At 45.0% G+C, this 13,560-nt stretch overlaps 1 protein-coding gene and 1 pseudogene across 1 annotated transcript in view; one reads left to right on the top strand and one right to left on the bottom strand.

The window, feature by feature from the left end:
• The window catches only part of LOC105742437, a 7,491-nt pseudogene extending 2,178 nt beyond the window's left edge, over window positions 1-5,313 (top strand).
• Window positions 5,314-11,270: 5,957 nt separating this feature from the next.
• The window catches only part of Anapc1 (anaphase promoting complex subunit 1), a 104,221-nt gene continuing 101,931 nt past the window's right edge, over window positions 11,271-13,560 (bottom strand). The window contains exon 48 of the mRNA XM_023717365.1: window positions 11,271-12,830. Within this exon, the coding sequence (XP_023573133.1) occupies window positions 12,715-12,830 (116 nt within the window). The 3' untranslated portion in view covers window positions 11,271-12,714. The remainder of the gene's footprint in view (window positions 12,831-13,560) is intronic.

Raw genomic sequence — 13,560 nt, 5'->3', positions numbered from 1 at the left:
TTTTAGGGAAAGGTCTACAAGATGTTCAGGGTCTTACTACTAAACTGGACTCGTAGTCATCTGCCTGTTTACAGCCTCCCAAGAGATAGGATTACAGGCATGCACCACCATGCCCAGGCTCAACTGCTGACTCAAAAACCCTGGCCCCTGCGCCTGCTTATAGGAGCTTTAATTCACTGAGCTATTAGGCCGGCCCTCTTGAGCTTTCAAAAACCATTCCAGCTTTGGGATAGAGAATGGTTTGGAGTAGCCACAAGAGAATAAGGGACGCTGGTGTGAATTTTAGTTTGGCACCCAAGAGAAAGAAAATGAGGCTTGGCAAGGGCAAGGGAACCCGCTGCAGTGTTGGGCTGAGGGGACAGGGTGGGATGGTGTCAGGATGACCCCGGGAAGATGGTAGAGATAAGCTCCGAGCAGAGAAGATCCAAAAGGGGCAGGTTCTAGTTGACAGATACGAGCACAGCGTTAGAGCAGTGAGGCCACCCAAGAGCAGCCAGGGATGTGAAACCAGGCATCCACCGCAGGTGGGCATAAGGGCAGACGTGGGGAAGGATGAGACGAGAGAGAAGAGGGCAAGGAAGTAAAGCTGACCACGCAAGCACGTTCAGTGTCCAGGTCAGGAGGTGGAGAGAGACACAAAAAAGTAGTGGTTTCTCAGCTCATTTTCTGTTGCTACAGTGAAATGCAGAGGCTGAGTATCTTATAAAGAAAGGGGGTTTTTTAGTTTATAGTTTTGGAGGTTCGAAGTCCAAGATTCACCTGCCCCGATGCTCAGGCCTTTGGTGAGGACCCATGGCAGATGGGAGTATGTGCGGAAGAGATCACACAAATTGCAGGAAGCCAGAGGAAGCCAGATTGGCCTGTTACAACAGCCAGCTCTTGGGATAACAAACCTGAGTTCCACACTTGGTCTTCGTAGACATGCTAATGAAATCAGGGATAAATCCATTTAACTCGCAGGAGGCTACACCATACAAAAATGTTCCAGAAATTCTAGCAATGACAAATTTAGCAAGTGCCTATCAAAATAATGACATCACCTAATTTGAAAATATTCTGAAAAGAAATCATAGCAACATTACAGATGATCCATTCATAAGAGAACACATCAAAGAGCTTTTGCAAAACATCAGAACACAAGTGCTTATAAAGTTAATTAAGCCTTACACAAGAATACTTATTCTTTCTACTTCTAAGGACTTAAACATAGATGTAGCTGATGTGGTAAACTTCCGGTACAGTGCATATTGGATAACACCATCCATGGCCGAATTGATCAAGTCAACCAGCTCCTTGAACTGGATCATCAGAAGAGAGGTGGCGCCTGTTACACCACACTAAATAAACGGATCAACCAACTAAACTCTCTCAACCAGGCCGTGGTCAGCAAGCTGGCCTACCAGAGAGCAAGCACATACAGATCTGCCTGGGTGTGGAGTTGTAATCCTTTTTTTTTCAGAACCAGGGATTGAACTCAGGCACTTGCGCTTGCCAGGGAAGCACTTATTCCACTGAGCCATCTCCCCGGCCGCATAATTCTTAAGAGAACTGGGAAAGGTGAAACTGCTGTCAGTTGGTGTATCCTGAACGTTATTGGAGTGGTGGCAGATGTGCTTTTTTGATCAACTGGTTTATGTTTTGCTGCTCCATTTATCCCAAGAAAAACAGCTTTCATCTCCAGAAGAAAACCACAATACCATGGGACTTACGTGACATCTTGCCCTTAAATATACAACATCATAGTAATTTGTCATGGCAACATGACCAGGGAAAAGATTTTGTCATGATTTTAAATACAGTAACATGCTACTGTTGGTTAAATTTAAACATGTGTTGCCTAAAGAAGTTCTCTCACAAATAACATGCAATAACTTGAAATTCATATCGTTTTAAGCACTTCCTTTTCTCATGTATAAATGAAAATGCTTGCTGCATTTTGTAAAATGTCAATTCTCCAGAAATGTGTCCATATATTTCTGTACCTGCAGTATAATAAAGATTTAGAGGAAACTCCATACTACAGGGGCATACTATCACTTAGATTTCAAGTAGCAAAAAAAAAAAGTACAGCTCAGAAAATGTAGTTTGGTTCTTGATGTGTTTTTATTACATTTAGGGCTGTCTTGTTTTTTAGTATCCTAAAAATTCCAAATTATTTTATCTTCATTTAATGACTAAAAACGTTGGAAGCAAATAAGTTATTTTTAGGATTTTTGAAGTAGTGTATTGATTAGGAGAACTACTTTCTAACATAATACTTTGCCAGTGATGCTTTAAAGGAATAAAATTCTTTTTTCAAAAAGAATGGTATTCCTTTCTATTTATTTATTGCTGAGATCTGACTCGTAGTGATTCTCCTGTTTTCAGCCTCCCAGGAGCTGGGATTACAGGCACGCTGTGCCCAGTCTCAATCAATGTCTCGAGGTCCCGGGGGTCAGGGCCAGAACACAGGCTGGGGATCGAACCCTGGCCGCTGTGCTCTGCCCAAGCAGGTGCTTTAATTCTTTTTAAAAGAATAGTTTTAACTCTCAGAATGTCAACAAATATGCCAGAATTTAGGCAGCTGAGTGAATGTCAACCTGTGTAGTGACCGTGCTGGAGGCTGTTTACCAGCCAACGAGCTTTTTTTTAATTTTATTTTATTGAGAAACGAATAGCAATGAGACAGTTTCAAAACCAATTTGTAGGGCTGGTGAGATGGCTCAGTGGTCTAAAGCACCTACTTGAAACAAGCTTGGCAAAGCACAGGGACCACGGTTCAATCCCCCAGCACCACATGCCAGCCAGCCCCGCCCCCTGGTGGGCTGAGCTGGCCACACACACATTAAAAAAAAAAAAAAAAAAAAAAAAACAATTTGTAGGACAGTTTCAACAATTAATACACTGCACGCTGCCGTCTTCACAGTGGTTATTCATAGTACAAGATGCAGACATGATATCCTGTCTAAACACTATTAGTACAAATCTTTCCTCTCATTGAATCAAGAGAAAGTGGCTGTAACCATCCTATTTTGTATATACAGATACAAAATGGTCCTTCATTTGTATCTCCATTTTTTGTCTAGATTTGTCAGAGATGGGTATTCCATTGCCATTTAAATATTGCAGGTGCATGAATTCAGCAAAATAATCCAATGTAGTCCAGTAGTCCATAACAGTAGTGGGTTATCCATAGGACTGGCAATGTCAGAAGTTGTTGATGCCAACGATCTACCATTGCCCCAAACCTCCTGGGTTTGCTCTTTAGAACTGCATTGGAAGTTAATTTGAGAAACACATACTAGTAACTTTTTGATTAGACATTGTTTTCTAAAAAACAGCATTGCCAAGTCTGTTTTTAGTTACCATTACTTGGTGCCGGTTGCGAGTTTCCAAAACTTAATTTTGAGGCCAGCAGAAGTGTGTGCCTGGCTTGGAGCGCAGCCCCGCCAGAGTGTGAAGGCATTTGTGCAGGTGCTGCAGCGGAGAGCAGGCTGCAGCCGCAGGCGGCGAGTGTCTCCAGGGAGCTCAGCTCATCTGAATGTACTGAGTCGCAGTATATCTCATTTTGAAACAAATTCACATTATTTTATAGGGTCAAAGGCAGAGCTAAGGTTAGTGTAATTTCTTTGGTTTTCTATTTGTTATATAAAAAGTGAGTGGAAGTTCAGGAGGACTGCTGTACCTGAAGTGTGGCCACCAAGAATTTTTGATCATTAAATCAGCTTTTATAAACAGTGGAAGGAGCACGGTCTTAAACAAGGCATGCTTATTTGGTTTTGTCAAAATTTTACACAAATATGTGATATATATTTATACTAAAACTAAAACCCTTAGGGGTCTTCAGGTTAGCTCAGTTGTTGAAAGCACCTGCTTGGGCAAACTCAGGCAGGCACAGGGGAGCACGGTTCAATCTCCAGCTCCAAAAGCTGCAACAGACCTGTCTTAAGGCAGCCTGAGCTAGCCAAAAAAACTATAACCCTTAGATTTCGGAAAGCAGACAGTTCATGTCTTCAGCAGATTTAGCAGTATTACATACAGGTTTAAGTTGGAAACTAGAAAACTGAAAATGTAAGACAAAATGTCTGACAGTGAATAAAAAACTTGATAGTATTTTTTAAAAAAGAGAATGGCATTAATCCCCTCCAAAGGCACCATCCCGGGACCTCACTGTCGCCTAGGTGCCACCTATTAAAGGCTGTACCACTTCCCAACATCACCGCTCTGGGCACAGCAAGCCCCACACAGGGCACTCTGGGGGACACACACCGTATCTGTTCCGCAATAGCCAGCCAGGGATGTGGAGAAGCCAGCAGAGCTTCAGGTGACATGGCCAGGCATGATGGACACTAAGAGGTGTCCAGGGGACTCACAGGATGGCTTCAGGGGCCACTTCCCCGACCGCCCCACCCCAGCTGACAATGGCTCAACACACCCTAAACCCACCTATGGTCTACAAAGTTCTCACCAGACAGAGCCTTTAGGGTTCATGCAGTCCTGGCTTCGTGTTTCCTATCAATAAAAACAAAAACACAGAAAAATTTAAAAAACAAAAACACAGGAAAACTCACCTGTGCTACTCCCAGGTTTCAAGAGGAATCCTGCTCAAGTTTTCCAACTGCTGAATAAATTCAGTTGTTGTTTTTGATGGTATCATTCCTTTACACTGAGTATTTATTCACAAGCTATTTGTTGGGCACTCACTATGTTCCTGGTCCTATTCCAAGCAGTTAGGAGCATAACTGAGTGAACAAAAGAAAAAGGTGCCCACCACTGAGGACCCTGTGCTCTAGAATTCATCTCGTCCCTCCCCTTGTCCGCAGCAATCTGTGCCCTGGCACCAAACTCCTGACTCCTCAGCCATACTCCTTCCGAACACGGCCCACCTAGCCTGGGCCTGCTCCTCTCCATTGACGCTCGGCCCCTTCAGGGGACACACAGTAAATCCACATAACTGTGGCAATCTGTGTCTGACTGCCTGCTCATTCGGATGTCTTCATTTTTCTATGTTCCTAAGAGCTTGACAGGTAGGAACTGAATTCAATTCCTACACATAAATCTAGTATTTAACCAAACACTGTGATGAATAACAGAACAGGAAAATGGAAATGCTGTCAATTCCTTGAGCACGGATTTCCTAGACTTAGAGGCCCACTTAAACACCACTTCTGTCTCTCTTGCATGCCAGCTTTCCATAGTCATCAAGGAGAAGCCAGCTCCTTTGTACTGACGTCCTGAGCACGGCCCTGCTGCCTCAGGGGCTGCCTCTTCAGCCCTGTGTTTGGACCCTGTGATTCACACTCCCTCCCCATGCCCCAGGCCCTGTACTCCTGAGGGGAACACCAACAGCAGACCCAGAAAGTGTGTTCGGGACTGGGATCCACACGAACACAGCCCTTTCCACCTGGTCATTGTCACCCGTAAGCCCCACAGACCACACCTCTTCAGCTGACCGCAACTGGAAATGCTTGCAACTGCCCTGAAAGAGAACTCACATCATAGACTCATATCCTAAATACATTTAAGATTCTTAATAGGTGCCTCATAAATTCCACATATTATTTCCAATGAATACCTTACGGACTCCTCATGCTTACCCACTGGCCCTTTCAAAACATTTCACACACATTCTAGAGACTGTCCCTCAAAACTACATGCAACAGCTAAGGTGACACTTTCATAATTTTTAGGTACAAACACCCGAAGTGTATGTCCTGAGCCCTCATTTATGGTATCCCAGATGGTTCTGGCAATGCTTACAAGCATCTGTGAGGACCTATAACCACAGGGGACACTTTAGGCCAGCCTGAGTCCCACAGCCACCACAGCGCCACCCTGACAGCTCAGCCAGCAACATCCTGCAGGTAATACATGGATTATTATCTGCCAGTCGACCAGACCATGCCAAGAGGGACAGTTGGGGACAAGGAAACAGGGTTCAGTTGTGTTGACACAAGAACCCAGAACTTAAGAATCTGTACCCAATGTCAAAATAGTCTTACAATTCCAACGGATGATCAAAGTACACAGTGAATATTTCCATTTTTTAAATGTTCCATTACAATCAAATACACATTGCCAAGGCTCTTGCTCAAAACCTTCCCCTCACTCTGAACCCCTCCAGCACTCCTGTCACTTTCTGAAGAAATTCTAAGTTCTCTTTCATGACAATCTTCATCATGGGTGATCACAATTCCAGTGGTGGCAGCCGCTGGGCGCCACCCCACAAAGGCATGCCGGTGTGAACATTACAGCTTGTCCTCATCCAGCGCGTTCAACACACAGGGTACCGTGTGACTCCTGGCTCTCCCCTGAAGTGGAAATGACCGTGAAAGCCAAGTATCTTGAATCCACTCAGAACAGTGAGGCAGCTCCGCAGTACAACTAGACACTCACAGAAAAGGACTTGCGGAGCTGCTCAGGAATGATGGGATCGATGTGCTCACATCAAGGGGGAGGATTTGGCAGGGATTAATGGCACTGTGTCTTTCACTGTAATAAATTTTAAAATCTAAACTGTCACCGTATTTGTCCATCACTGCCTACATCCAAAAACAACTACATGCTGAGCAACACCCTGTCATTCTCTACTCTTCAAAGCCCTTCTGCCAAAATCAGGAGCACACTCATTATTTGTCTTCTCGCAGATCTAAGGGGCCAAGAAAAGGAGATCTGCTTGCATCCAGCCAGGACATTTCCAGGGTCACAGAAAGAGAAAAGGCTAAGTAGTCTAGGTCTTTAGGCCGCCTGTGTGAGGTGTTTCCCAGCCTCCTCTGGAGAGAAAAAAAACCATTTCCAGAAGGTTCCCAAAGATTCCACAAGCCCAGATGTCTCTCTCCCCACTCTAGCCTACAATGATACCTCCAATGCCACAAGGCTCCCAGTGAGCCTCCCCAGTGCCAGACAGCTCTGATTCCCAGTGCTAAGAGCCACGCCTTCCTGTGCCAGGGATCCTCCCGTACCCCATTACCCATGGTTTACCTCTCCCAAGTCCTTCTTGTATTTGTCTTTTATAAATAACTTATGCTTGTACCTTGCTTTTTGATCCAGTCCAGCAGTCTGTACCTCGAGTCCCTATCACCCCACTTGGTGTGTGAGAAACTTAGCAGCCAGCCCAGCTTCTTGCATCACTGTCATCAAACAACTCCAATCTATGCTTTCAGATGCTTTAGGGACACTGTTTGGTCCACCTCCTGCAGGGCTCTGGAACCCAAGCACCACAGGAATGTGTGAGGCTACTGTGTTCTTGCCGCTTAACAGCCCTTCTCTTTGCCTGATTTCCCAGCAAAATTCCAAGGAAGGGAGAGAGATGGCGGAGGCTTACACTTGGAACTTCTAGACTCTAACCTCTCACCCCCCAGTGCAGGATGCTCCTTATCCATCTGCAGTCTCCTGGCTGGTGGCTGCTCTTCCACTGTGCCAGTTTAGACAGGTGCCCTGGGCGTTCCAGCCTCTCTGCTCACCCTGACACCCACGACTTAAGAAGAAAGACTCACCTGGGCTCACAGTTCTCAAAGGTTCCATCTAATGCTGGCCAGCTCCACCCGTGGCAGAGGTCAGCGGCCCACCACACGGCAGCCAGGAAGGAGAGGGAGGGAGGAGCTCAGCACAAGACACACTTCCAGCTCCTGCATGCAGGGAACTGATCTGGCCCCACCTCCTAACACATGAGACTTCGGGGGGCATCTCAGCTATAAACCATTAAACATTCCAAACAAAATGAAAAACTTAAGTCAAAATACAGATTTTGATGTTGAAAACTGCAGGATGCTGAAGGGGAAAAAGATCTAAATGGAGACGCACCATATTCAGAGATTTCATAGTAAAGACAGCAATTCTCTCCAAATTCATGTAAAGAGCCCAATTCCTGTCAAATTCCAAACAAAGGTTTTCATAAACATAAATAGGTTTATGTTTACATTTGTACAGGAAGGCACAGGACTTAGATTTAAATAATTTTGCAAAAGGAGAAAGTGAAAGGAACAGCTCTACCCAGTGTTCATCTGATTACACCAAGACACTTCGGCATTGGTGAGGGACAGACACACACAGCATAATGTAACATATAACCCAGAAAGAGAAAAGCAGCACTTGACAAACTTGCAAAAGCAAGTCAATCAAGAGACAATAACATTTGCAACAAATTATGCTGCAGCAATAGTAACATTAACTGCCAGAAAACTAAAATTTGACCTAACTCACAACCCATGTCTCACATTAACCTCACAAAATTAACAGGGGTCAATGACTTAAAATGTAAATTTAAAATTATAAAACTTTGAGAAAATAGATGTAAGAGAAATGGGTGGAGTCTAGGGCTAAGAGTTCTTAGACTTGATACCAAAAGTCTGACCCCTGTCCCCAAAAAGTAAAACAATGATACCACTGTACCTCATGCAAAATGTAAAACTTAGCTTTGTGAGAGTCCATCTCAGAAGATGAAAAGACAAACCACAGAAGAAAACAACACGCGACATACCTGACGAAGAACTTGTATCTAGAATGCATAAAAAATTCTCAAAGCTCAACAGTAAAGGAAACGATTCAAACAGAAAAGATATTTTACCAAAAAGGATTCAGACCTTTTTTTTTTTTTTTTTTTTTGGTGGAACCGGGGATTGAACTCAGGCTCTTGCACTTGCCAGGCAAGCACTTATCCTACTGAGCTATCTCCCCAGCCCCCCAAAAAGGATTCAGACAGCCAAAAAAGAAAAAGAAAGATGCATGAAAACTACTGAATAGTATTAACGATTAGAAAAATACTGTACTGGTTAAAACCACAATGAGATGTGGTTAAAGCAGATGATGATAACATCAAACACTGGCAATGCAGAGAAACTGGGGCACCCAAGTATTGCAGGTGGGAATGTAAAATGCCAGGCCGCTCCAGAACAGAGCATGCCAGGTTCTTTCAAAACTTCCCGAAAGGCCCATGTGTTGAAGGATTGGTAACCAGTGCATGACACTATTGGGAAGCGGCGGAGCCTTAGAAGGTGGGACCTCATGCAAGGTCTTAGGTTAGTGGGGCTTGGCCTTGAGGAGGACCCTGGTCTTGTCCTCTACTTATGTTGCATCCTGGCCTCTGTGAAGCATACTGTTCACTCTACCACGGCCCCTGCCACAGTGCAGTGCCTTAACCATGGACTGAGACTTCCAAGACTGTGAGCTAAAAATAAACCTTTCCTCTGTTTGTGGTCTGGGGAATTTGCACATGGTAGGCAAGAGCTCTACCTCTGAGCTGCACCCTCAGCCTCCTTTCCTAGTTTTTAAATCAATTATCTCAGGTATTTTGTTACAGTAATGGAAAGCTAATGCATGCAATTACCACCCCACCTTAGAGTGCTACTAACAATAAAAAGGAGTTAACTTGATTCACAGAACAATGTGGATCGATCTCAGAATTAGGCCAAGTGGAAATGTTGATCTCAGATATACTGTCTGGTTCTCATTATACACTGTTCTTGAAATAACAAAATCAGAGTTTTGGAATAGATTAGTGGTTGCCAAGGATTAGGGAGCAGGAAATACTATAAAAGCATGAGGGATCCTTGTAATGGAGCCATGACATCTTGATGGTGATCAAATTGCACAGAAATATATATTTAATAAGTATATAAATCTGGTGGCATCTAAGTAAGGCCAGTGGACTGTGCCAATCTCAGTTTCCGGTGGTGATACTGTACCATAGTTATGCAAGTTATTACATTAGGGAAAATTTGATGAAGTGGATATAAAACTCTCTGTATCACTTCTTACAGTTATAGATGAATCAATCTCAAATATAAACATTTAAAATTTTAAAATAACAATAGCTGAACACAAGAAGACAGTAAAAATATATTATTAACTTTTATTAGAGATAAAGAATGGACCAACTCTTAGTTTTGCATTTTCTCCATTTCCTGACTTGGAATTATTAATGGATTGAATTAAACATAACACAAGGCTCAGAGTGGCAATAAGATGGGACACGAGTTGACGGCTCCAAGTGGGTGAAGGTCCACATGCACAGGGTCACCCACTCTGTGGACTCTCGGGTGGCAAAGGCAATCTCGAAGGAACCCTGGAGTGTGGAAGGAGATGGGCTGTGGGTCTCCAGATAAACGGCTGCCTGTGCAGTGGGGGATAAACAGTCTTGGATTTGTGGAGGAGACAGAAAAGAAGGAAATGTGGGTAAAAAGGAGCCAGAAGTGGGATGGAGGGAGGGCTGACAGGAAACAGCCCTCAGGGGCTGCCTTGAGCTCGGGAACAGGGGTCTAGGCTCCCATCTCATTTCTGGATCAGGCTTGACTGCCCATGAATCCACAGCAGGTCCAGAGCTATTGAGGTGGAACTTATGACAAAGAAAACAAGTGAGGTCATGCACTGATCCTATGGGACAAGTGACTGAAGCTCGGTGACAGCCACTTCCCTCAGCATTTGTCAGGCGTCACTTCTGATCCCAAATCCAAAGTGCCCATAGCCACTATCTAGGAGCCAACCCTAGAGATGTCACTGTGGTCAGGGCTGGGCTTGAATTTTTGACCCTCCTGCCTCAGGGTCCCACACTACCAGGATTACAGGCTCATGGCCCCAGCCCCAGCCTTGCCTTCCTGTGTGGACGGTGTTTCAGCACAGCTGACATCACAGTGCCAACAAGGGGAAAGCTGGGACTAATTCAGTCTCTCATGCCCAGGAGCCGATGCACTTGGAGGGGCACACTCGGCTCCTCCCTCTGCAGGCCCCTGGAGAGAGGAGCCCTGTGGCCACACACACACACATACACCCAGGGTCCCGGAAAGGCTGTTCAGAGCCCTTCCCTCTTCCCTGTGGCAGAGGTGCCCACTCTCCTAGCTGAGGGTCATTTAACCATTTCCTGAACAAATCACTCAGTGCATTTCGCCAGCTTTTCCCATCATGGCAATGAGGACGCTGAACATTCCAGATGGTAAGAGCTACAACACGCTGAAGACTTGGGACTTTAAAAAGCTGGGACTGATTTCTCTGATGATCCCAGAACTACTCATGGGTAGATGAACTGAAATGTCCCTTCCGTTCCATGCCAGCTCATCTCTTTCCAGACTGTGCCATCTTTCATTCTACTCTGCTTTTAAAGTATTTGCCTGGTTGGTTTGTGTTTTTGAAACAGGGCCTTGCTACGCAGCACAGAACTCACGATCCTCCCACCCCTGCCTCCTCAGTGCTGGGATTACAGATGTGCACCACCAGGCCCAGCTGAACAACTGCTTTGTTGGTAACATTCTAGCAATGGTTCTCTCTGCTTTACAAGAGTTAATGTGTGTCCAAAACTTGTCTCTCAAGTCATCCTTTATTCAGGGAAAAGCATACAATCAAAAACAAGTGGGTGAAGAGATACCTAGCTATTAGGTTAACTCTGAATTCAAACAGAACTTTCATAATCTATCATTTTCTTTTAATTAGAAGAGCTATTTTAAGCACAAAAGGAGGTACACTTCTCAAATTCAGTTCTTTGCTATGCTTCACATCTGGGAGCAAGTCGCTGGGGCAGGCAGGGGGGCACTTCGTCTCAGAGCAGGCCTCCCAGGTGAAGTCCCCTCCACAGAGGCTCTGCTGAAACCTCAATGTAGACACAACTCTTCCCATTCATTTTTATTTTTAGACTTACACATCACAAGTCAGGATGTGGAAGAAATGTGAAGTGAACCTATCCGCAGACGAAGATCTTGCAGTTTCTACCCATGGGAGGTCCGCTGGCTCTTCAGGAAGCCCGGGCCGTGGCATACCCCACAGCAGGCGGCTTTCTCCGCTCTGTCTGACTTGGAGCTGCAGACGCCTTCACATTGGGCATCTTGCATCATCATCATCTAGTTCAGAGCCACCGGGACAGAATAGAACAGATTAATTTGACGTGCAGCTTCTGAGACCATGTGCAGTGGAAAATGCATATTTTTGACTATTTAGAGCAGGCCTTGCATCCGTCTGCTCAGGCTGCCACGACAAAAGGTCACAGGCTCCACACACAGCTTTACTGCTTACAGTTCTGCAGGCTGAGGGCCAAGAGCAAGGTGCCAGGGGACTCAGTTCCTGATGAAGCCACTCCTGCTGGCTGTGGACAGGCACAAGGCCACACACAGTTCTCAGCACCTCCTGCTTCCTGGGGGAACCGTGCACTCCAGTGTAACGCTCTTGTTGAGGCGGTCACACTGTCAAGACTGTCTGGCTTTTTTTCAGAGACACAATCTCACTTGTAATGCAGGCAGACTTTGAACTCACCACATACCCAGGCTGGCCTCAAGGGTGCAGTGATCCTCTTGCCAGAGACTCCAGAGTGCTGGGATTGTATGCATGCGCCACCACACCTGACTTGTGTAGCAATTTTAGAACAACTGGGACTACTTAGTCACAGGTGCTAAAAGATCTTTCGTGGTATCAGGAGTCTGGCTTTGTGGCCCGGATATTTCACTTGAACAACCACAGCTTGAAGCCTTTATCCGTCTCTGCCATTCTATTTTGTGAAGTCCAAAACGAAGTAATCAAGAATTTTGAAAACAAACCAAAAAACTTTTATTTACAAAGCAAATTTTAACTCACTGTTATGTATGGTAATGTTAATGCTGACACCAACAGATTCTCTGAAATACTTAAAATTCAGTGGGGTATGGACAGCTCACTTCCCCTAGCTGTGAGCACAGAACTAGGGTGCTTCTTCACCCTTGGCGCACGCTCATGCTTTTATGCAGTCACATTTCGGGGCAGGCTGGCTCCTGGATGACATCACGTGACCATGGGCTGCGGACTTCCCAGGAGCAAAGGAGCCAATCTCAGCAGAGCGCGCACTGGCATCTTCAGCTGCTTAAATTTGAAAAGGAGTTCCGCAAAGCTCGTGCTCCCTGAGAAGACGGAATGGAAGAAAGGTCACATCTCTCCATCAGGTCGGCAGTACCACCCGTCAGAGACCTCCCGAGCAGGATCGTGTCTGAGGCGAGCATTCTTCCCTTGAAAACAATCACCCAGTGACAGTACCTCAATTACAAGCTTCCCACTCATCTAGAACTCGATGTAAAAATTTAAATTTATCCATTCTGTACTTCAGAAAATGACCCCTGTGAAAACTAAGAATACTTGAAACCACTGCTATTGTTTAATTCTACACATAATCTAAATATAGTAGTTAGGAAATGCGTCTAACTACCTTCAATGATTATTTTTCCAATTACTATTTAAGTGATTTTTTAAAACTGTTTCCTTCCTAATCCATGGCCTCAGTCCTAACACAGGCTGAGAGTGAGTAACAGAGGTTGACCCAATGCTCTTCCTCTAGGAAGATCACACAGGGCCCACGTGTCATCATCTGGGGCCTGCCCACGCAGCTCAGGCTCTGAAAGCTGTTCTGCTTCCATCTAACTTTCATGTTTGTTACTGTACGGCAATCAGTCAACATAAGCAGTCCCACCATGGCCCTGACAAAGTCTCTGTATAAAACAGGAATAACAAAGCTGAGGATATAGCTCAGCAGCACAAGAGCCTGCCTGGCAAGCTCAAGGCCCAAGTTCGATGTCTGGTCCCCTCACCACAAAAAAACTAGTAATAACAGTAATAATACAATGGATTTTTTTTTTT

Source organism: Octodon degus, unplaced genomic scaffold (genome assembly GCF_000260255.1).
Source record: "Octodon degus isolate 3935 unplaced genomic scaffold, OctDeg1.0 scaffold00052, whole genome shotgun sequence".
Taxonomy (NCBI): Eukaryota; Metazoa; Chordata; class Mammalia; order Rodentia; family Octodontidae; genus Octodon; species Octodon degus.
This window is presented reverse-complemented; position numbering and strand designations above follow the sequence as displayed.